The 26130-nt window shown below is 37.9% G+C and overlaps 1 protein-coding gene across 1 annotated transcript; it reads right to left on the reverse strand.

The window, feature by feature from the left end:
• Nucleotides 1-24328: 24328 nt before the first annotated feature.
• LOC139132257 (beta-1,4 N-acetylgalactosaminyltransferase 2-like) lies at nt 24329-25882 on the reverse strand. Its single transcript, XM_070698646.1, has one exon. The coding sequence runs from the start codon at nt 25880-25882 to the stop codon at nt 24329-24331; it is 1554 nt and encodes a 517-aa protein (XP_070554747.1).
• Between the last annotated feature and the right edge of the window lie 248 nt (nt 25883-26130).

The following is a 26130-nucleotide window of genomic DNA, read 5'->3' on the forward strand; positions in this document are numbered from 1 at the left end:
ATAAACTTATAACATTCAGAACATTTGTCGAGGAGTGCAACACCCTGTACCTTACGTTCAACTTGGGAATTCATAATTGAACATTTAATCGACAAAATCTAATACCTAGACATTGTGGTCTTCAAATGTCAGACACGCAATCGAGAGAGATGGCTCGATTGTAAAACCCACACAAAACCATCTGACAATATTTATCAGCCACCAGCCTTCAAATGCTTCATTGAAGGTGAATTACTCAGATATGTTCGCACATGCAAAAACAATACGGACTTCATAAAAAAGGTCAATTTCTCAACGCAAAAACTTCAACAATGAGATAACAAAAAGCAAGACATAGCTTGTATCAAAAAGAAGTTAATGTAACAAAACGTCAGCCATCCTCCATCAACAAAACTAAAAGTAATGATGTAACAAAAACCTTGTCAGCACAACCTCATCATAACAAGCCTAATCAAACTATGTGATAAGAAACTGGAAAATAATGAAGGACCGTGACGATTATACGCTGGCCATGGTTTTCCAGAAAACCTATAATAACGTATAAAAGAAAGAAAAACCTACACGATATCCTCCTTCAAACAAAATTCAAACACAAGGAGAGTACCACAGTCACGCAACAACCAGACTACAACATAATGATGGCTACCATCAAACTAAGCATGTTGGAATACAAGACCATTCAAGTGACTGAAGAAGGGACCTCACTTTGGCCCGAAATGCCGCTAGGAGGAATCACCAACATAAAACCTTTTTTCTGGGACCAAGGTCACATTATGAGGGTCAAAACACTATCGATTCACTGGTTTCTCACCATGTTTCCCTAGCACGAAACCACATTGATCTACTCACTATACCGTATCATAAAGAAGGTTGAACCAGTGTGTGAAGTTGCCTTCATTTCCTTTTATAGCGATTCGATTTTTCAAACACAGATTACTGTTCAATAATAAATAATCTAATAAGAGTTTGTTATTTGTGTTGAACTTATTGGCAAAGGTTTGGTACATTTATTTTTTATTTTGAGTTTGTGGAATATTAATACAAATTGTACATTACCTTGAAACTATCATTTTGTCCCGTAATTTGGCTATTGTACCAAGCATAGTGAACTTCATAACAGGCCATATTGTAATTATAGGTTGCCATTTTGATTTTATGACGTCATCACAATAAATAATTTGCATCAATTATATGTTTTGTCTGTAATTTGGGGTGTTAATTTCAGATCAGGCGATAAAATGCTGAAACAAGCTTGATTAACAGTGCTTTAACATTTTAGACAATGTAACGGCAGACATTTTGAATTTGGTCGGCCATTTTGGCTTTATGACGTCATCATAATAATTGATTTGCGTCAATTTTATGTTTTACCTATAAATGAGAATGTTTGTGTCAGTTTATGCAACAAAATATTGAAAACTGTCTGAATTAGCAGTATTTTACCATTTTAAGGAATACAATGGCCGCCATTTTGAATTTTTGACGTCATCGAGCCTTTCCGGTGACCAAAATTTTTGGAGCAATAGCTAATTTTGATCTACACATGTATGCGAACCTCTGTAGCAAATTTGGCACTTTTGTCATCCGTGTAACGATCTTGCTGTTTTTTGTTGCTAAGCCACCTGACTAGTAGCAGAAACACAACGAATAAGTGATACTACTTAATGCCTTAAGATGAACTTGGCCATGTAACTTAAAAAACAACAATGGTGTTTATTAACCACAACAGGGAATAAATGAAATGTAACGGAATCATATGTCAGGAAAATATTGTGATCGAAGGGTGCGGCAAACATGAAATATGTTTAGGGTCCGAAGGGAGAGCTGAAAATGAAACTTAAGATTTAATAAAAATGTCTATAAAAATTCGACGGGTGTAGTCTCTGAAGTGAACTGAATCGTTGGCGCATGGCGCGTTTTGTGTAAAACAATTTTCAGCACTGTGAAAAGTTGCTCAAGTAGTCGCTCGGTAGCTGTTTCGGATTTTCGCTACACGCATCTTTCATATTTTGTATAGTAGTTATCGTATACCTCTGACACCAGCAGTTGGATTGAAGCAAACTGGAACTCGCGAGCCCGAAATATTATTCTATGCCTTGTATATTGTACGGTTCGATGATCAAAGTTTTAGTACAGGGCAGGGACCTGCTTTGACAGCCACAACGCAAGCATAAAAATAAAAGTAAGAAGTCCTGAAAAATGCTACATTAAGGTAGTTTGCGCCTCGGGGATACGTATTTGGACTCTCAAACTTTTACAATTATTTTTCAATCTACCACCTGTTGGGGATCATTTTTAGCCCAAGGAGAAAAAAGTCTTTCACCGTCTAAGTTTTTGAAAATCGAAAATTTTATTTTCTCCATAGAGTTAAGACAGGGATGGCGGCCATTTCGAATTTCAAGTATCGGTAAATCTTGTGTAATATGTTTCTCTAGTACCAAAATGTGTACGGTGACCACGATTTATTATTCTTGATTTTGAAAGAGAATGGTTGAAAGTTTCCTTTGGGAAAGTGTGAGAAAAGTTTAAGTCTTTCACTTTCAAGGCGCATACCATCCTAACGAAAGCCATCATCCATTTCGGATGATGGTTTTCAAATTTGTTAAAACACTCATACACGGAGTCTTCCTTATGTACAAGGTCTGCTGCCACTAACAATGGTTCTGCTTACAGCTCGGACATTCTATAGTAGATCGGACTTTATCATCAAGAAGAGCCTTCGTATTTGTACTTTGTCCTATACTTTAAAAAATACAATGTCTTTGAAAATAATTGCAATTTGCTGGTTCATCTTTAAGACAGGAAGCAAGTCAGATAGTTCAAGTGCACCACTGATGAAAAAAGTCTCATTCACGCCTATTTCCGCTTCTAAATAACAACAAGTGTCCGGTTGGTTTAAACAATTTGCAGTTATGCCACCTTAGACGTAGATTTGTATACGGCCAGTAAGAAAGCTGACATAAAGTTCATTGAGAAGACAAAACACTAAACAAATACGTCTGGGATGATCAACGATAAAAGACAAATTGTTACCTACCTTGATGAGATAAACAATACCAGTATCATTCATCAACCACGACAGTGAGAACTACTGGTTATTTGATACTGTTCATCGAAATCAGCGACAACCGAAAACCTCAATGAAGTGAGCCGACGAAAATAGAAAGTGTACCGCAAGCACAATAGCAGTTATTATTTCACAAGCATGGTATAAGTTACATACTCATAATTTTGTCCAACGCCAGCTTGCATTATACTGTCAACGAATCAGCGCAGGAATGGCAAAGCTCCATGTGTTACCAGAAAATACAATAAGCTGGAAAAACAGCTGCCAGCACATTAGTATTTACATATAATCTTCAGGAGAGGGCTGCCAGTAGAATTTGTGTCCACTACATATATCACAACTATAATCGAGAGCGAAAAATAATTCACATTACATGAATAAAAACCCTCAGTTGCATTCCTCCTGTCTTATAAATTTATGGAACGATTGAGGGATTTCCGGATGAGTTATTTCGCATGGAAATACGACCATCGGATTTGTTGATGGACGTTATCGATATCAGTATCTTTGTCTAAGTTGTCCCATGTGTCATTATCTTCCAAATTGGCGCAAAGGAAATTAATATTTCACGCTCTCGATACATAAGCGCCCACGGACGCGATAAGTTTCGCGCAATTCCTCTCGATTTGAACTCCAACAATATTCTAACAATATTCTGCGTACTACCTTACGTTCTTTTGTATTTCAACCACTTGTAATATTTGGATGTCATTATCATTTTAATTTATCAATAGCGTTGGTTTGAAACAAAAGAATTGTAGCACGGGCAAGTGATAATTTGTACTTTTATATCTTTTCTTATGTCGGTAAATCAAAGTATTGTCTTATTATATTCTTTATGGCGTCGGTATCCGACATAGCCAAAATACAGTATAAATGGACACACTAACTCACAGGACAAACTAACTAAGACCGACTTATAGACAAAACAGAGTAGACAGGACTAACTGGGTCCGACCAAGGCACGGGCACATTCACAGACTCATGTATCAGCGGCTGGGCCTTGAGGCCTAACCATGGTTCCGTATTCAATAAACAAGTTCCAGTAACTTCTATGACAACACTCGTGGTCACTTCCAGCTTCTTCCCTATATATGGCACATGTATAAGTTACTCTCTCAAATACATTTTTCTCTACTGATCTCGAAATTGTCACCGTGCAGGCACGAATTGTATGAGGAAGACTAGTCGCATTTTTACAGCATTCTTTCGTGTTTTTGAAACATTTGTTAAATTTGTTGAACTCTATTCACTTGTGATAGATTCTGCAGTTTTTCTTGGTAGCCCATCGTTAGTCTGATTCTCTACCCCATTTCTACTGGCTACGCTATGCAAATGAGAAGGGTCAAGTATGGGTTATTGTAAGCACGACCGTCATTGGCCAGTAGTATCGAGCACAGTCATTGATCGGATGAAGTCAGATTTCGTTTACAAAGCAAACATTGTTGGGCGAAGTGGAATAAAAACACTATGGTCGTACTCCAGTTATATTGGCATAGTATATTGACTACCTTAATGTAGAATGCGCCTCGGGGACAGATATTCGGACTCACAAACGTTTACAATATTCTTTTGGCCTACCACTCGTGAGGGTTCACTTTGAAGCTTATGCATTTCATAACGTTTTCGCTGGATTAGTTTTGTGAAAATCGGGAATTTATTTTCCATCAGAGAGATAAGGCAGGGAAGAAGGGCATTTTGAATTTCAAATATAACAAGGCAGTATTGCTGAAGGCAATGAGTACTTGGGCCGAGATAGAGTAATTTTGAGGACAATATATACTACTATTCAAACATGGTCTTGAATTTCCTCCTGTCAATTAGGCATTTGATTAACTGGTTATTAAACGAAGCAATGGCATGACAACGGCAAAATATGTCTAGCAACTTTTGTGGAGTTTGAGGCAGGGGTTCTTTATTTATAGTGAAATTGCTTAAACTCCTTAAATATTCAAATTACAGCAAATTTCTTTTGTTCTCGATGGTAGATGTCTAATATTTAGATGGGCATATTTAGATTTCTACCCTGTAGTTATCCCTATATACCAAAAATTGGACATCCAGCTCTATTGGCTTGCTCAGAATTAGATATGCGAATAATAAATGAGGTACAATATGTGGTGTCATAAGGTGTCCCATCATACCAAATATGAAGGGTGTAGCACTTGTGGTTACTGAGTTGTGGACAAATATATATATTTGAGGTCAAAGGTCATTGAGGTCACGTGACATTTTGTCAAAATAATTGTATTGCTAAGTTATTCCTATATACCAAAAATCAGACCTCTAGCTCTATTGGCTCGCTCAAAATTAGATATGCGCATAATTAATGAGGTACAATATATGGTGTCATAAGGTGTCCTATCATACCAAATATGAAGGGTGTAGCACTTGTGGTTACTGAGTTGTGGACAAATATGTATATTTGATGTCAAAGGTCATTGAGGTCACGTGACGTATTGTCAAACAAATTATATTGTTAACTTATCCCTATATACCAAAAATCAGACCTCTAGCTCTATTGGCTCGCTCAAAATTAGATATGCGCATAATTAATGAGGTACAATATGTGGCGTCATAAGGTGTCCCATCATACCAAATATGAAAGGTTTAGCACTTGTGGTTACTGAGTTATCGACAATAATGTATATTTGAGGTCAAAGGTCACCAAGGTCACATGGTATTTTGTCAAAATGTCTGAAATATCTGCGTGAACCGATGGACTCATGGACGGATATGACCCAATCTATAAGCCCCCTGGACTTTATCCGTGGGGACAAAAAACTGTGTCACTGCATCCTTTAGGCAATATGAATACGATGAGAAACTAAATTTTTATTTTTCTTGGCCTTATACATGAAAGTCTATGGAGAACTGCCATATACATGGGAGTCTATGGAGGTGTAAACTAAAAAGTCCTCTAACACGGCCAAATTCGATCGCATTGTGAAACAAATCGACGTGCATCTGTATGGGGTTGGGTACTATTCTTGTGCAAAGTTTGAAAGAAATTGACCAGGGCATGTCTGAGATATCTGCGTGAACGGACGGACGGACGGACTGACATGACCAAACCTATAACTCCCCAGGACTTCGTCCGTGGGCACTAAAAACAACGCAACAGTTATTACAGCTACACCGGCGGTAGGTTCATATCCAGAGCCCCGTACGGTCTGCCGCCGTCGCTTGAAAACAATCTCATAAACCTGGCCATATGGGCAACTGTGTATGAGCAGCTGGATGCTTGACTTCCCGGAGAAGGCGAGCTGTCACGTTCAAGCTCAGGATTATTTGTCGATCAAATTTCAGTAAATTTACCTAGATGAAAATTACCTAGATGAAATTTTGTCCATATGCTGAAATTTCGCCGAAGTTTGACAAAATTGCATCGATTTTTCAGGTTCATATCCGACATTTTTGAGTTTTGAGTGCAGACAGAAATAAGTTTTGAGGCAACATGGCTGCGACCCCATGTTGACCCCTAGCCCTGCGTACGATGCTATGTGCTACAGCTAACACACAGCATCGTACGCAGGGCTAGCGAGAGAGTTGCCGACATCGACGGTTATTTACGAGAAGTGAATAAAAGACTGTCATTTTTGGAAGCGATCGAGTAGCTGAGGTAGGCTGGGATACGACTTGGGCCCAAGAACGCTGAATTTCGGCAGTAATTTGGCTTTTTACGTCGTCCCAAAATGGATTTGAAGTCACCGACCCTACGTGCGCGTACGGGTCTTTGCAGGGCTGTGGTGAGCGGGGCGATTTATAGCTGTAGCGGAACACACAGCATCGTACGCAGAGCTAGTTGACCCCAAGTGAAAATGTGTTCGCGATCAAATCAAACTTGTGACGCAGTTGAAATTCAATACTGACCGCCAAATAATCTTAATGAGACGAGATCATTCTAGACATCCTCCAAATTATCCAACCATTCGCGTTAGAGTTCAGCTCGCTTAGAGGATCATAACATTCTTCGGCCTTCGTTTAGATCGACCCTAATCTCTCCCATTTAGGAAATAAATACACAAGCTACCTTGACAAAACTTCGTGCACCATCCAGGACCAAACACACTACAAATCTGTCTTGACGTCATCATCTCCTTACATGGTAATCAGCATACCGTATTTTTTAGCAAAGGAGACACAGAATACGTCGGAGTATTCAGTTTCAAAACGTATTACATTGTGTGATGTTGTCAAAAAAAGGTAATGTTACTGCAGTGGTATAAATTACAAACACAAAAGTTCAAATCAGTTTATTTTGGACTGGCTTTACCCAACATTTCATATTGTTTCTTATGCCAGATTTGACCACGTGCTTACTGGCGACCCCTTTACATGCAAATTTTGTGTCAAATGGTGTGTTCTCCTGGAAAAACAAATGTACGATTTCTATATGAAGGAGGCGAAATTTGCCCTCAAAACTCGAAACCACCCCTTTATGGGGTGTACCTAGCTATTTTGAACGAGCTTCTCGAGTCTGCAGCTCTGTTTCGGAATGATGGTCTGGTTTTCTCAACTCAAGGATAAGTGTTCTCCATCGCTGTGGGCATTACTATTCTCAACTGGGGGTACAGTTTCCAGTCGTAATGTTTTTCATTGTGTCCGGGATATAAAACCTTTCCTTTTCACAATTTTACTTCGATTAACACTAGTCCACATCTTGTCAGCGATTAAACATGTTTCAAGTTTAAATGTTAAATTCTGGTCTCGAGCCCTCTTGTTCGACCAAACTGAAATTACCCCCCCCCCACTTTGGCTCGTCCAGTGGGTGTAGCAAGGGTCGTGCCATCGCCTAGGAAACGGAGGGTGCATTAATTGTTGCATTTCGATGCACATTTTGATTATATTCAGAAGATTTTGTGGCAAAAACTCAGATAGAGAAGCATTAATATTCACATCTCACTTATTCAAGACTGGCTGAGAGCAGCACTTCCATTCAGTTAACATAATTACGCCATTTATTATGCCAAGAAAGATGAAGCCAAGACATTTGCCCTCCCTGGTCTCAGCCAGGAATGGTTATACCTTACAGAGTTTTTTCCCACGGAATGAAAACAAATGTACTTGGGCTGAGGCCCAAGTACAACAAGCGACCTAGCGGCCGATATAGCTCCGCTGTGTTTATGTAGAAATAACTATTTTTGATACATGTTGATGAAGAAGGTGGAAATCTTTGATAGCGCAATGCAGTGGCCAGAAAAAAGTGGCTAAAATAAGCTGCAAAAATACACAATTGAAGATTTCATCATACTTTGAATATATCACATCGGATCAACCCTAAGAACATGTCAACCAAAGCTATCTGATGAGTAGTTTTTTGAGAATAAAATTTTCCGACCAAAAATGGCAACAATTGCCCCCAAAAATAAAAATTGTAGATTTCATCATAATTTCAAAAGATCAAATTTGGTTCATCTATAGAAACCTGTATACCAAATTATAGAGCTCTTAGACCAGTACTTTTTGAGAAACACATTTTTTTACCAAAAATGGGAAAAATTGCCCCAAAAATTAAAAATTGCAGATTTCATCATTATTTCAATAAATATCATTTAGATCATCTATAGAAACCTGTATACCAAATTTCAAAGCTATCAGATGAGTAGTTTTGGAAATACACATTTTTTGACCAAAACTGGCAAAAATTGCCCCCAAAATACAAAATTACAGATTTCATCAGAAATTCAATATATTACTTAGCTTATCTGTAGAAACCTGTATACCAAATTTCAAAGCAATCAAACCAATACTTTTTGAGAAATACATTTTTTGACCAAAAATGGCAAAAATTGCCCCAAAATTACAAAATTGCAGATTTCATCTTAATTTCAATAAATATCATTAAGGTGATCTGTAGAAACCTGTATACCAAATTGCAAAGCTATCAGATGAGTAGTTTTGGAAATACACATTTTTTACCAAAATTGGATAAAATTGCCCCAACATACAAAATTGCAGATTTCATCATAATTTCAATAAATATCATTTAGTTCATCTGTAGGAACCAGTATACCAAATTTCAAAGCTATCAGATGAGTAGTTTTGGAAATACACATTTTTTCACCAAAATGGCAAAAATTGCCCCAAAAATACAAATTTACAGATTTCATCAGTAATTCAATATATATGACTTAGTTCATCTATAGAAACATGTATACCAAATTTCAAAACTATCAGACCAGTGCTTTTTGAGAAATACATTTTTTGACCAAAAATCGCAAAAATTGCCTTAACAAAGCAAATTTGCATATTTCTGCACAATTTGAACAAATCTGAAAAAGATCATCCCTAGGGACATATGTACCAAATATCACAGTCCCTCTATCCCTCATTATGATCACGATCGAAAAACAAAATGGTCACGCACTGTTCGCAAGTGTCATGGACTATTGCCCGAAATCAAGAAGACAGGCAAAATCAGCTGAATATTAACATCGACATCTGAGTTGTTCATTACCAAACTTGTTATTGTGTTGACATGATAGCATTTTGTAAAAGGTATTTACTGTGCCTGAGCGCGAGCGTACGTATCGAGAGTTCGCCATATTGACGCTACATGGGAAAATATGCGAATAAAATCTACGTGCATTTCTGCAGTTGTCGTTCCTATTCTGCTCAGTTAACAGACATAATTTCACAGAATATTACACAGAAAACATATTTAGATCATATTTGGAGGCACTGACTACTAGCATTGCAAGAGAAATGGACGACAAATTTTCCGGTGTGTTTCCAGCCGTGCCTGAGCGAGCGTACGTATCGAGAGTTCGCCATATTGACGCTGCATGGGAAAATGTGCGACCACACAACTAAAATCTACATGCATTTCTGCAGTTGTCTTTCCTATTCTGTTCAGTTAACAGACATGATTTCAAAGAATATTACACAGAAAACATATTTAGATCATATTTGGAGACACTGACTACTAGCATTGCAAGAGAAAGGGACCACAAATTTTCCGGTGTGATTCCAGCCGTTGCTTGTGCTACATACGTCAACACAATCGCAGCGGTCAACCCCAGAAATTATCGCACACTATCATCATTTACGATGGGATAAGGATCACGAAAAACACACACCGGTTTCAGGATATGATAATTTCTGTCTTCGTGTCGTAGATAGACGCAGAGAACACTTAATAGAGCCAAAAACAGCGAAAATTCGAGAAAAGCGTACACACAATCGGGGACTGTGGCATGCAGGACAAACCCAAGTACGCATTATCACGTGACTGGCCCTCGTATCGCGGTTCGGCTGTGCGGTCTAGGTGATTGACACCTTTTACAATAGGCGTTTCCAGACCGGTGGATAGAGGGACTGTGCAAATATCAAAGCTATCTGACTGGTAGTTTTCAAGAAGATTTTTGAAGATTTTTTTACCAAATATGACAAAAATTGCCCTAAAAATACAAATATGCAAATTTCACCACAATTTGAACAAATCTGACTGAGGTCACCCTACGTTAACTGCATATCAAATTTCAAAGCAATCGGACAAGCGGTTTCAGAGAAGAAGATTTTTTTACCAAAAACAGCAAAAAATGCCCCAAACATACAAATATGCAAATTTCACCACGATTTGAACAAACTTAAGTGAGGTCACCCCAAGTGAACCGCATATAAAATTTCAAAGCAATTGGACTTGCGGTTTCAGAGGAGAAGGCAATTGTTGACGGACGACGACGGACGACGACGACGGACGACGACGGAAAATCAACCTATTTGATAAGCTCCGCGTCGCTGACAGCGGAGCAAATAAATATAGGGTAATTTATTTCTGTAGTAGTAATATTTGCAAGGTGACCCCGATTGTTATTCTTGGTTTCGAAAGTTAATGGTTTCAAGATTACTTGATGAGGAAAATTTGAGGAGAAGTTTAAGTCATTCATTTTCGAGGTGTGAACAACCTCAAAAGCATCCTTGAAATGGCAAACTTTTGGTGTCATACCAACTGGCTGCGGGAACCTCAGTCTCCATTACACCTATAGGTAGGTTAGGGTGTACTCGCTGATTAGGAAAGTGCTCGGTGCGGTTCCGCTGAGTGAGTGTAACGCTCTAAGATACAACAGAGGAATGTTTGCTCTCGGCATACTGTTCGGTGCACACAGGTGGCAGAGGTGACATAGAAAGATTTTAGGTCCCCGGAAGCAGCGTTGTGTCATGGATATTGATCATAGTAGGATGTATAAGTACAAAACACACAGTCGCAGTTTCATTCGCGTGCTGCAGCATCTTCTTGCGGCCTACTGCCATTCACTTTAAACTTGCACTTGAAGATGACGAAAAGAAGACGTAGGCATGCTGATGTGAAGAGAAGGTCATCCATCTATAGTAATTTTGAAATAGTAACACCTTCAACAACCCTTTTTCCTAGCCGCTAATAAAATGCTGGAGTCCCGCTGCATTCTTCCCCCTCTTCATAGAACGGGAATATGGCCTTATATCTTATGATGTTCATTAACACGGATTTATATTACATCTTTCATTCACTTTACGGAGGTCCCTTCCTTAATATATGATGGTTTTCGCTTCGTATAGATTTCCATAGCTGTTTTAGATGTTTATCTTACATTTCTCCAGATGTTGTTGCATGTTAATGTTATCAAAGCGGCATGGTTATGGAATGACTAAGTAAACAAAGCTAAGTTATCAATAACATTACAAAAATGAATCACTATTACCTGCGAATAAAGTAAACCGACATTCGAATAACAGTTTCCCACATGAGTTTTGGTGGCGCTGAAAATAACTCCGAAATGTTAAGGCTGCAATTTACAAACACCTCTGGAGGGAGATTTAAGGGGGAAGGTCAAAAAATTTACAACGCTCCACGGGAGATCTCAAAAAATTTGACGTTGCAAAGTGGGGGGGGGGGGGAACTTGAAAATTTACTGAATATCAAAATCCTTTTCAAATACTTTCAGGCACTTTCATTTCCTGCTATTTCCATTTTCGGCGTGCCCTTTGGGCGCAAGTTTTAGGGTATATTAAACAATTTATTTATGATCCAAGCAGCCCCATTGTGGCAAAAGATTTAGGTTGTCATGATTTCTACTTACTCAAACCCTCTGTTGTGCAAAACTGTACTCTATAATGACTAAAAATTTCCATTAATCCTTTCGATAACAATGTGGGAGATAGGTATAGGTCAGTGTCAAACGTTCATGTCGCTACTACATGTGCATTTTTATTTTTTGCGGACTTTGAAAGAATACAAACTATTTAGAATAGTGTATACAATCTATTTAGAATAGTGCATAGTGTCATACATAACAACTGGAAGCTTCTGGGCACACAACCTTTGAATAACAATTTAGGACCTGAAAGCCTATGCGTCATTTGTAGTTGTACTCATAGCCTACAATTTATAGTGAATCAACATTTTCAGAGAAATTCCAAAATCAAATTTCTTTCGCACACATGCAGTTGTATCCATCTTAGTCTAATCAAGTACATTGATATCAATAATCAAGAGTACATAAATACACAGATTTAGCTAGTTTTGTATTTTAAAAAATCATAGTTTCCTCATAAACTACAATGTATGGTGGATCAACATTTCGGTGAATTCCAAGATCAAATTTCTTTCGCGCACATGGACATGTATAACAACCCTAGTTTAATCAAGTACAATTATGTCCATTATTCTGGGTCCGTATATGCACAAATATTGCTGGTTTTTAATTGGGAAAGAAATATTTTTTCATACTTATTAGACTCCCATGTACTGTGTATTTATGATCAACATTTTCTGCGAAATTCCAAAATCAATTTTCTTGTACACATGTGCACTTGTAAACACCCAATGCTAATTAAGTACATCAGTTTTCAAACGTCTATAGATGAACAGATATTGCTAGCTTTATATTGCAAAATACGCGTTCATAGTTTTCTCATAGACTACCATGTAGAGTGAATCAACATTATTGATGAAATCTAAAAATCAAATTTTTTGTACACACATGCACTTTTTACCTGCCACGTCAAGCAAAGTACATTTATATGAATTATCACACACATATAAGTGTAGAGAATAGCTTGTTTTCATGGGAAAATGTTAAATATTTGTCCGATAGACTCCCGTGTATTATGATTTGAAATTTTTGGACGGAGCGCTATATCGGCCACATTTTGCCTTCCTTTCGGGGGAGGACTTCAAAATTATAGCAAGTCAGAAGGGGGGACTTGAACACATTTTGGGGCTGTTAGGGGGTATTTGAAAAAATCTGAGAATTTTTTTTGAATCTCCCCCCCCCCCGAGGTGTTTGTGAACGCAGCCTAAGGAATAACGGCCAACAGGTTTGAGCTTTAATTTGGCCAGCCCAAAATTAAACGATAACGATGACCGCTGTCAATCTTGGTTCGGTCAGGTTGTGCATAAAATTGTGTGAGGGCGCAGTGACATGGACGGCAGGCAGAGGAAAATCTACAACGTCCCTCCGGCCTCAGATGACTTTCTGAGCGTGTATACTTTTATTCTATCATTCATCTCTTAATTGAAAAGCTGTTATATGATTATTAGTTATTTACTTTGGACATTCTTTCTTATTTTCCACCATTTACACCTCTGTTAAACTGAATACTGTATCAAATTACCTTTGATGCTCTATCTTTTAATGTGCAGTGCATCTCGTCTATAGATTCCGAGAGAGTTGCTATGTAATTCATGTCCTAAAATGGGACTAACAGCAGCACGATTCAAACCTTTTGTAACCTATCTCCGATTGACAATTTGCTATATTCTGGACATTTAAACAGTGGCTCTCATCACAAAGAATGTACACATTGAATCTAAAAGCGCGAAGGCGACGTTTTGTATTCCTAAAGTCCATTGACTACAAAATTCCCAAGTACTCTATAACGTTAGCAGAGGAGCTGAGAGTTTGTTTTGCTTCTTTCGGACAAAAAACGTAAGACTCGAAAAAGGTCCAGCATATTGGCTAAAATATTGGCTAAAAAGCATTGTTTTATTCACACTTGTCTTTCGATTCTTTCAGTTACGCTGATTGCCACATGGTTCTTCCCACACTAAACATTTACTAAAGTACATTGGACTGATAAGCACATAATCAAAACTTCGAAAACGTTTAAAAGTGCCGATGAGCCTTATTTCTGTTTTCTTTTTCTATAAACAAGTGGAAATATTGATTGGCCGCAACATAACACCGTGCAGATTGAACGCTTTATCTTGTAATCGATTTCGATTTGTTTCAAGTATTCCATTCCAAGTATTCCATTTGATCTTGTCATCTGTTTTCATAACTGCTAGACGAAAAGCCCGGTAGAATACAAGCGTGTTCAAGAATAAGTTTATCTGGAAAGATTTCGACATTATCCCACATAAGGTAATTGCTCTTTTGGAATCTAAAAAACCAGTGTACGCAGTATAAAGGGACAAATTCGGCCATTTTTCATGAATGTAATTTGATGCAAGATACTTCTTATATTGTTTGGCATGTTGAAAGATACTGAATGAATAGGTGACCATGCATATATCCGACCCCAGTTGTAGACAAATTAAACGAAACCATCATGAAACTGAATTAATGGTCATGACCATTAATTTATTTTCGCGATTTTTTCACTTAATTTGTTTAAAACCGGGGTCGAATATATGTATGGTCATTCAGTATCTTTCAACATGTCAAACAATATAAGTATAGTATCTTGCATCAAATTACATTCATGAAAAATGGCCGAATTTGTCCTTTTAAATAGTTAAAACAGTGTATAATTGTAGATTCGTATTTTTTCTTTCTTTCATATCTCTGTATAGGCTACGTTACTTGTTTGCAATGGGCTTATGCCCAAGCATTTGAATAACGACTGCATTGCACTGCAACAGATTGAAAGGAGCGCATAATCAAAACAGCGAAAACGTTTAAAAGTGCATATTATCCTTCTTCCTGTTTTCTTGAAACATTGACTGGCCGTAAGGTACCATCGAGCGGATTGTGCACTTTGTCTCGCAAGCGATTTTGATTTGTTTTGCGTGTTCCATTTGATTTTTTCATCTGTTTTCATAATCACTGGACGAAATTCCGGCAGAATACAAGAGTAGAAGAGAATAAGTTTATTGAACAAACATCAATCCTTCAATATCATCGGCTTGCCTCTCAACGAAGGTGCTGGTTCTACAGAAGCACCATAGTGAAGTTTTAGAAATAAAAGACCAATACGGACAGACTCCTGCCGTGCATAAAGTTTTCTGTCACGTCTAAACTTAAAGTGCATGTCTTTAATGCACACTCTATTCAATTATGGAGCTAAATGCGTTTGAGGTTATTCTTGAACAGAGTATGCTCGACACGTCGTATTTAAATCGTTTGGATCTTCTTTCCGCTTTCGGTCATATATGTACTTTTGCGGTCTGTAAGGTGGATGTTTTATGGTAACATCGAAGCATGTAGCCACACTAAGCTGGCCGAGGCCGTCGATGAAACATTCCGTGTGTCCCATCCTTGAGTATTTGGGATCAAACCCTATCCTTCTGACCGACAACGTTTTCGCCATAAAAAAGTTCCTAGTGAAATCACACCTGCAGCATTGCAGGTAATTCTTCATTGTTCAATACGATCCCGGTCTCCTGATGAGGCAATCTCCATTCTCGCCTTCATCAAGCACAGTCACTGTCTTGTGGGTTTCGTTGCTACTTTCAGTCTTCCCTTTTTGATTCCCATAGACTCCGGCAACTATATTCAAACGTTGCTCCGCATCTTCCAATTTGTCCACAGATATCTGCAGATCAGTTCTTTCAGTTATTACTTCGGACGAACTCGGCTCACTGCCAAATTCCGTCCTGCAAACCAGCCTTCGGCGAATGGCATGATGTAATAATTAATATTGTCGCCACGTTTACGGGATGCATTTTCCGAATCGTCGGCGATCACTATGGTAACATTGGGACAGTATTTTATGATACTTTTGACAAGATTCTTTATACATTGAGGACGTTCAAATGTCTTGTTCACTATAGTTACCTTGCCCGCGATGTCAAAGAAGAGTAGCATAATTGATCGTTTTATCAGAACAATTATATTTCAGATGTAAAGATTCGAACTGTCACACTGACGTTACGAGCGAAAATGTCATAGTAGACACTGCGATAATGAATACGGCTAAGCAAAAAATGATGACGTCCGCATCGTCGTCATTAGTGTTAGAGCGAGAAACGTCCGTAATGGCGGGTAGAACGATCTGCAAACTATACGTATTGTTTTCCAATATTTTAGCTGACCACGATAAATTATGTAAATTGAAGAAATGAAGATTTTCACAAAGCCCCTTGCAGTTCAAATCAATCATGATATAATTTACATGGAAACCATGTCGCACACATTTTGTTCATTGGACTTATAGGAATCGTCAGACCAGGTTCGACGACAATTCCACTTCCAGGATATCTCAAAGGGCACATTGCTTTGTTAACCACAAAAGGTTCTATTTTCATTTTTTTCATCCCTCTTTCATTCTTCTAGCGCGTTCCTTCTTGGTGTTAAATAATCTTTGCATATGGATTTATGCGCGCCTTCCCCTTGCTCTGCGTCCACGCGGGGTAGGTTTTGAGATGTTTCAAGAAAGAATACCAAACAGGTTTTCCTCTGTTGATGTGTAAGGTAAAATATTGATGATGACAGCGAAGTAGTCTAGGTCCCCGGCAATCCTAACCCAAAGTTGACGCTAAAACATACTGAATAGCCTGCACATAACAGTATTTATCAGAAGGTTGTGTCACCCAAGCAAAACCCTAGAGTGGGCTATCAAAGGCGAAATCCTAATGTAGGCTCACCCATTGTATAACAATACGAGTTTCAAGAAAAAGTCAAATTCGTCACCCACAAATTACAACAACGTGACACGCAAGAATGGGAAATAGCCTATACTAGATTGAAATATTCTGAATGTGCTACACCGGTATTTCTGAAGTACCCCAGGAATAGACGAATATACCAATATTATACCCGAGGAGATGATGTCTGTCTATTCAACCTCTTTACAATTCTGGCAGAGAATGTTGACGCTATAGCTCACAAGAAAAAAAGCAAAACGGAGATTGAAGGAAAGCAAGTGTTGATCGAAGGCCAGAAGTGACGTTGTTGTGTATTTATCTGTTTGTCGTGACAATGCACGTATCTGCCAATGATGTGTGACCTTTGATTGTACAATAATTGTCAAAAAATTGCTAAAACGTGACTGAGTTTGTGTGAACTCTTCTTTGTATTTTTCAGCACAGGTCCACCTCATAGATTAAAATGATAGGCGTAAAACCATTAACAAACCGTTTTCCGTCATTGAAGAGCGCATTAATATATTTCAACGACTGTTATGCGGTTCATTGATTGTTCTTGAGTAATTTAGAAAACGCGGGATTCCTAATGTTCATCATGGCGGATGACTTGACGTAATAGCTAGCTATTTTTCTGAAAAAATGTGTAATTTGATCAAATTTAATAGCCTAAGATGTCATGTTTACAATAGTTCCGGGTCAGTTTTAGTCACCTGATGACTAAGCGGTCTACTACGTCATCATCAAGTTACCATTGCATCATAATATGAAATAAACTCGTTCAGATGAGTGTTGTTGACCTATATGAAGTCATATCCATAGTCGAAACTATTCGGTCACCAGTGGTATTATTATAAGATTTTCTCAGAGTACAACGTCTGCTCGGAGTGTGCTTGAATCTAAGTCCTAGAGATCGAATTGCATATCCTCGCATCCTGACCGCCGTTTGCTAAGGGACTGGTCAGTTTCTTCGGCCTGGGGGCGGTGGATTCAGGGGGGGGGGTCACTATGTTTTTAAGTTTTTGACCTGTTTTTGATACATCGGTTCAAATTAAGGGTGTGGCTATTCATTTTGAAATCCAGCTTCTATTATGGAAATTAGCAGGTGTATCCCATGATGTGTTTTGAAAGACAAAACAAATCATTAAATAAGCATATTAAAACATTTAAGTTTGTCCAGTTTAAGGCCTATTCTTGTGCCGTCGGCTAACCCTCGTCAAATTGCATTGTAAATGCTGTGCTTAAAAGCTGTTGGCAACTCAAAAAGATGAGTTCCGGAACAATTTAATATTGGAGTGGGCGTGGAAACCTCTGTGCGTACAACAAGGAATTAATGAAATGAAATGTTATTAAAATCAGATTTTATGAAAAATGTTGTGACCAAAGGGACCGCCAAAACTGAAAGATATTATGAAAATGTCTATAAAAATTGGCAAATGTATTCGCTAAAGTGAACTGAATCGTTGGCACGTTTTTTGTAAATCATAATGCTAGCACTGTCAAGTTGCTCAAGTAGTCGCGGTAGTTGTTATAGCTGTTCGCCATCTTTAATATTTTATGTAGTAGTTGTTGTATATCTCACCAGTAGTTGAATAGAAGCATACTGAAATTCGCAAGCCTGAAGACCTTTGCTAAGATTACTAATTGTAAATGTTTTCCTGGAAAAATTAAGTAGAAATGGCGGTTCTAGTATACTGCTAATGAATAAATCAAGAAATTACGAATTTAATGTTTGGTCATTTTAGTATTCTATGCCTTGTATATTGTACGGTTCGATGATCCAAGTTTTAGTACAGGGCAGGGACCTGCTTTGACAGCTACAACGCGAGCATAAAAATAAAAATAAGAAGTCCTGAAAAATGCTACATTAAGGTAGATTGCGCCTTTGTGATACATATTTGGACTCTCAAACTTTTACAATTATTTTTCAATGTACCACCTGTTGGGGATCATTTTTAGCCCAAGGAGAAGGAAAAACTTTCACCGTCTAAGTTTTTTGAAAATCAAAAATATTATTTTCTCAATAGACTTAAAACAGGGATAACGGCGATTTTGAATTTCAAATATCGGTAAAATTTGTGTTTTTGTTTTCCTAGTGCCAAAATTTGCACGGTGACCCCCGATTTTGATTCTTGATTTTGAAAGAAAATGGTTGAAAGATTCCTTGGGGAAAGTTTGAACAAAAGTTTAAGTCTTTCGCTTTCGAGACGCATACTACCTTGACAAAAGCCATAATCCATTTCGGATGATGGTTTTTAACTTTGTTAAAACACTCATACGCGGAGTCTTCTTATTTACAAGGTCTGATGCTACTAAAAATATTTGTGCTTACAGCTAGAACATTCTATTGTAAATCGAACTTTATCATCAAGAAGAACCGTTGTATGTGTGCTTTAACCTATACTTTAAAAATACATCGTCTTTCCAAATAATTACAATTTGCTGGTTCATCTTTAAGACAGGAAACAAGTCAGATAGTTCAAGAGCACTACAGATGAAAATAAAGAATTTGTCTCGTTTACGCCAATTTCCTGTTCTCGATAATAACAAGTGCCCATGCAGTCCGTTTAAACAATTTACACTCACGCCACCTTCAACGTAGATTTGTATACGGTCAGTAAGAGAGCTGATATCATAAAGTTCAAACAGAAAACAAAACACTAAACAAGTTCGTCTGGGATGATCAACGATAAAAGACAAGTTGTTACCTACCTTCATGAGATAAACAGTACCAGTATCGTTCGTCAACCACGACAGTGAGAACTACTGGTTATTTGATATTGTTAATCGAAATCAGCGACAACCGACACCCTCAAAGAGGTGAGCCGACGAAAATAGAAAGTGCTGCCAGGACAAGTGCTGCCAGGACAACAGCAATTAATTTTTCACAAGCATGGTATAGGTGATACGTGTCCAACGTTAAGTCTGAGTACCAACTTGCATCATATTATCAATCATACAACCTATGACGGGATTTGTGTAAAACAGTGAACAACAGAAATACAATGTGCTGGAAAAAGAGCCAACAGCACATTAGTATTTACATGTAATCTTAAGGCGAGGGCTGCCAATAGAATTTGTTTCCACCTAGTATTTAACAAATCGAGATAAAATAAATTACTTTAATAAATCACTTTGAAGCTTAGCCGGCTCAGTTTTGTGATAGTCAGGAATTTTATTTTCCAACACAGAGATGGGGCAGGGATGGCAGACATTTGAATTTCAAATATAATAAATATAGGGTAATTTGTTTCTCTGGTAGCAAAATTAGCATGTTAGCTAATGGTTTCAAGATTAATTGATGAGGAAAATTTTAGGAGAAGTTTAAGTTATTCATTTTCGAGGTGCGAAAAACCTCATATTAGGTCTCTTCATCTGGCACTCAAACAAGGAACATTTAGACAAAAGAAAGATGTACTATCTGTAAAATTAAAATATGACAAAAGACATCTACGCAGGAATACACAATAAAAAACATCCCTACGAACATGTAAATGTGGAATATTGTAAAAATTGCAAAGTAATAGTCACAATTACACCATACACTGCTATCCTTAGTAATTTTTGTAATGTTATCGATAAGTTAGCTTTGTTTACTTAGTTATTCCATAACCATGCTGCTCTGACAACATTTACATGCAACAACATCTAGATAAAGGTAAGATAAATATCGGAAACAGCAATGGAAATCTATACGAAGCGAAAACCACCATTATATTAAGCAAAGGACTGACTTCATCATTTATTACCGGCCAAGATAAAAGGGTTTTTGAATAAAAGTATGTAAACTATTTGAAATGTTACCTTTTCAATTACTATAGAATGATGGATGACGTTCTCTTCACATCAGCATTTCTTCGTCTTCTTCAAGTGCAAGTTTAAAGTGAATGGCAATTAGGCCGAAAAAAGCTGCTGCAGCACACGAATGAAACTGCGACAGTGTGTTTTGTACTTATAAATCCTACTATGATCAATATCCATGACACAAAGCTGCTTCTGGGGCTTAAAATCTTTCTATATCACCTCTCTGCCACCTGTGTGCACCAAGCTCGACGACAAGCCTACTTCCAGGACAACTCAAAGGGGACAGCGCTTCGTCAACAACGAAAGATTTTTTTTCCTTTTCTTCATATCTCTTCCATTCATTCAAGGGACAAAGTTGGCCATTTTTCATGAATTTTGTTTTGATGCAAGATACTTCTTATATTGTTTGACATGTTGAAAGATACTGAATGAATGGTGACCATGCATATATTCGACCCTGGTGTTAGACAAATTAAACCATCGTGAAAATGAATTAATGGTCATGACCATTAATTTTCAACTTATTATTAGATATGAGTGCATCATTGTAAAAGTAGCATAGCCAAAAACTGATGACATCAAAGATGTGTGTACTTATGGAAATGAGGTCAAAGGTTACGTTCTAAAATTGGCGATACATTATTTTGGGGTAAGAGTTAGGAATGGGGGCTTGTAAACTTAGGGGAAAATGATTGAAAAGAAGGGTCCCATTTTTCACTCCATTCAAAATGGTCCATTATTTGAACTCAAATGTCGTAGTCAAGCGCAATTTTAGTGTGCACTGAGAGTTTATCGACGTAATGAAGACCAAATTAAAGCCAATGCTGCGGTTAAAAGTCTTCATTCTGGTAACAGTAGCAATTTTTGGCGTTCTGTTCATAAAGTAAATGCAAGGACTCCATCCAAGCCAAATAACATAAGCGGCTATAGTGGCCATGTAAATGTTGCAGCAATGTGGCGTGAGCATTACAGTAATCTTTTTAATGTTGTCCATACTAAAAGTGAGCAGAATTTCATTTCAGACACGATTGATAACTGCGAAGGTGATGTGGATATCATTATTCTACCAAATGATGTCAGAAATGCAATGAGTAAACTACAAACTGGTAAATCTACTGGTCCAGACTCACTTTCTGCAGAGCATTCCGTGTTCGCCAGTGACAAAGTGTCAGTTTTGCTTAGCATATGTTTTACTGCGATGCTTGTTCATGCTGTTTGTCCTTATATACTTTCCGATACCATCTTAGTCTCCACTGTTAAAGATAAGAATAAGAATAAAAATGACAAAAAATAACTACCGACCTTTTGCATTATTGACTGTTGCATCGAAAATTATTGAATTAGTTTTAATGAACAGAGTTGAGTCCATTCTTGAAACTTCACATTACCAATTTGGGTTTAAAAAGCAACATTCAACTGACATGTGCATTTTCATTCTGAAAGAAAGCATTCACTACTGTAGAAAACATGCTTTCAACGTGATCATAACTTTCATGGATGCTTCATGGATGCATTTGATCGTGTAAATCACTGGACATTGTTTAAAAAGTTGATTTTTCGTAATTGTTTAAAAAGTTGATTTTTCGTAAAGTGCCTATCTACCTTGTCAAGTTTCTCTTTGTTTGGCATAGGTCGCGATGTATTTTCAATCCGTTGGGACTGTTGCTTTTCAGAGTGTTTCATGGTTAAATGGCTTGAAACTTCACCACAGGTTGTAAAATTAATGGCATGTTCATTAATCTCCTCTTTTATGCTGTTTGCATGTCTGAAAAGTCCCTCGGTTAAAGGGACACAGAAATTGGTCATAATTTACAGCAATTTTAGTAATACTCATGGCATCGTTTTGAAAAAGACCAAATGTTTGTGTGCCAAATCAGATAGTTCCAATATTTGGCATATTCCCCCTGTTTACCTCAATTATGACGTGAACGGTGTCAAAATTATTTTTGTCGAAACGAAGAAATATCTTGGATTTCAGAGACGATATCGATATTGAGCGACAAAGGAGAGCATTATATGTCTCAGCGTATATGCTGCTAAGAAAATTTTCCTTTTCAAGTGAAATGTAGAATTTTCAAAGTGTATTGCTCTCAATTGTACGGTGGCCACCTCTGGCTTAAATATTCTGCCAACGCCATAATAAAACTGAGAGTTGCTTACAACAATGCCGCCCATATTTTTGAGTTATGAGAAACGCAGTAGTTTCAGCTCCTCTATGTTTGTCCCAGTGCAACTTTGATGCTTTTCTCAGAAAGCAATATATGGTTTCATGGAACGTTTATCACGAAGTGGAAATACGAGTGTACGTCAAGTTTATGATAACATTTATTCCATTTCCGATCTCCGCAAAATATAGACAAAATCACTTTTCCATTAAGCGGTTGTGTATTTTGTGTAACCATGATAATGTATCACTGATATGTCACTTCTACAGACAGTGTATTATGAGATTTATTTATTTATCTATGCATTTGTCTATTACTGTGCTTAGAATTCTATGGACATATTTATTCCGAAATAAATGAAATGATAATAATAGTATACATGCATGCACACACCACCTGTAACGTGTTAAAGGAGCCAATGCCTCGGCGTACAGTGACGCCCGCAACTGTTAACAATGATACAAGGAAGATAATGTCATGATTATTTCAGCGGGTGAGTAATTTGTATCCTATAACACTTATTTGCTGCCGTTATTCGGCAAAATGGATTACATGGCTATTGGGGTTTGGTTTTGTTGAATTCATGAACTGTGCAACATATTTTATGAAAAATATATATTAGATGCTCCATTTGATACTAGTTTGTGCGTCTCATGTAGATTATGAGGGGGAGAGCTAGCTCTTAAATGTCCAAAATAAAGATGAAAATCGTTTGTACTATCTCCCCTCTTACCAATACTAGATTCTTGACATTTTAGCAACATCTTTCACCCAAAGGAATTTGCATGCTGAATCCCAAAGAGCGCAGATGACGTTTTAAATCCGACGGACAATTAACTAGTAAATTGACAAGCTCTCTACAGGGTTAGAGTGGAGCTGAGAGTTTGCTGTGCTTCTGTCTGACCAATAGGCTTTGCTTCTAACTTCGTGCAGTAGTAACACTCAAAAGGCTTCAAGCATAATGGACTGAAAAGTTTTTTTACTTTCGATTCAGCTGCACGTCAGACCGTTCATTCCTAATTCAACATTTGCACCGTTACTCACTATCTTCAGCAAAAGTGCTAGTTGTTTACAGAAGACATTCTACAGTTCTCTTTACATTGATTACAGAGACAACTCCTCATATCCGATGAAATTCCAAACATCTAGTCCAGCTCTCCGGGAGCAAGGTATCAAAAGCAGCTTCGTGTTTCACGTGATGTGTTCTAGTTGGCCATTTTGATTTCCATTACAAGTTCGTCTGCTTCACTTCAGTGTGTGTAATTACGTTACAGCATGCCCTCGTAAAATCCAAAGTTTCAGAGAAAGAAACACCACTAGTTTGATGATAAAACCAATAATCTTTTAAAGATATATATCGATTCAAATATATTCAAAGAAACATCCTTTTTAATACACTTTAAAATTCTTGGGTACAATACCAATTGAGACGGAATTCCCCTCCTATGAAAATTGTTTATCACACCCGATATATGACTAACGTGACAGTAGCTCACTTCATTTTCAACCTAGTCGAAAGCATTTGAGATTATTCTTGAACAGTGTGTGTTCGACACTTTTCTCTAAATCGTTGGGATCGTCTTTCCGATTTCTGTAATACATGTAATTTTCTGGTTTGTAACGTGCGTGCTTTACGGTAACATCGGAGCACGTAGCCACACTAAGATGCCCGAGCCCATCCATGAAAAATTCCGTGTGTCCCAACCTTTGGTACTCTGGATCAAAACCTATCCTTCTGACCGACAGAGTTTTCGCCATAAAGAAGTTCACGACGACATCAGCCCTGTTGCATTGTGGGTAATTCTTCAATTTCCGATGCGATCCCGGTTTCCTGAAGAGGCAATCTCCATTCTCGTCGCCCCCAAGCACACTCAACGTCTTGGTAAATGTGCCTGTCTTTTCAAGGATTCCGGCGACTACATCCAAACGCTCCTCCGCGTCTTCAAATTTGTCGACAAATTTTTGCAGATCAGTTCCTTCGGTGAATTCAAAATCATCATCGACCCACAAAAAGTACTTGGTGCGAACTTGGCTGATTACCAAATTTCGCCCGGCAAACCAGCCTTCATCAAATGGCATGGTGTAATACTTAATGTTGTCGCCATGGATACGGGAAGCATTTTTCGAATCGTCGGCGATCACTATGGTAACATGGGGATAGTATATTCTTACACTTCTGACAAGGTTCTGAATACTTTGCGGGCGTTCAAACGTCTTCGTAACTATAGTTACTTTGCCAGCGATGTCGTCATCCGGGCCAGGGTCAAAGAGGAGTGGCATGGTTGATCGTTTTATCAAAACATTTATTTCAGATATAAAGTTTTGAACTTTCACACTGATGACGTCACGCGCCAAAATGTCATAGTAGACACTACGATAATGAATACTGCTCAGCAAAATGTTGATGACGTCCTTATAGTCGTTATCAGTGTTCGACTGAGAAACATTGGTAATGGCGGGTAGAGCGATCTGCAAACTATGCGTGTTGTTTCCAACTATTTCAGCTGACCACGATAAATTATGTGAGTTTGAAGAAATGAAAATTTTTCCTAATTCCCCCTTGCAGCTCAAATCAATCATGATCTCATTTCCATGGAAACCATGCCGCAAGCATTTGAGAGCTAGAGGATGCAGATTCATTGGCGTTATTGGGATCGTCATACCAGGCTCGACGACAAGTCCACTTCCAGGATAACTCAAAGGGGACAACGCTTCATAGACCACAAAAGGTTCTTTTTTCCTTTCTTCATCTCTCTTCCATTCTTCTAGCGCTTTCTTCCTGCGTGTTAAAGACTCTTTGCTTATTGATTCGTACGCCCCTTTCCCGCACGAACATTTGCTCCTCCGATCTTTTAAACTGTGTTCCTTCTTTAAACGTGTGGTTCGGTTCCACATGATACGGCAAACTTTGTAAAGCATATTCTCTTCGCTGTAGCCGATGTTTCTGCCCCCAGCGAATTGCGGCGCATTATTCTGTATAGCGCCGTCAACGACATATTTGTAGATTTTACCCGTGTCGATCGATGTCAGCAAAATATATACGGCAGTTCCCGCCATCAATAGCCAAAGAAATATTCGTATACGTAACATTCTGATATTTGTAAAACACTCCTCCCTGGAAAGAAGAACGATAACAGAAATTTGGATTAATCGAGATAATATGTTATGCAAAAGTTAAAATCATCTGAAGTACCGTGATATAGACCAACTCTTGCAATGATGACATCCAAGATCAAAATTCGTCTTCAAAATAACTTTGTTTTCAAGTGCATAATTCGTCACCTTCTGAATTAAAGACCAAAGCT

The sequence above is a fragment of the Ptychodera flava genome, chromosome 4 (genome assembly GCF_041260155.1).
Source record: "Ptychodera flava strain L36383 chromosome 4, AS_Pfla_20210202, whole genome shotgun sequence".
NCBI classification, from domain to species: domain Eukaryota; kingdom Metazoa; phylum Hemichordata; class Enteropneusta; family Ptychoderidae; genus Ptychodera; species Ptychodera flava.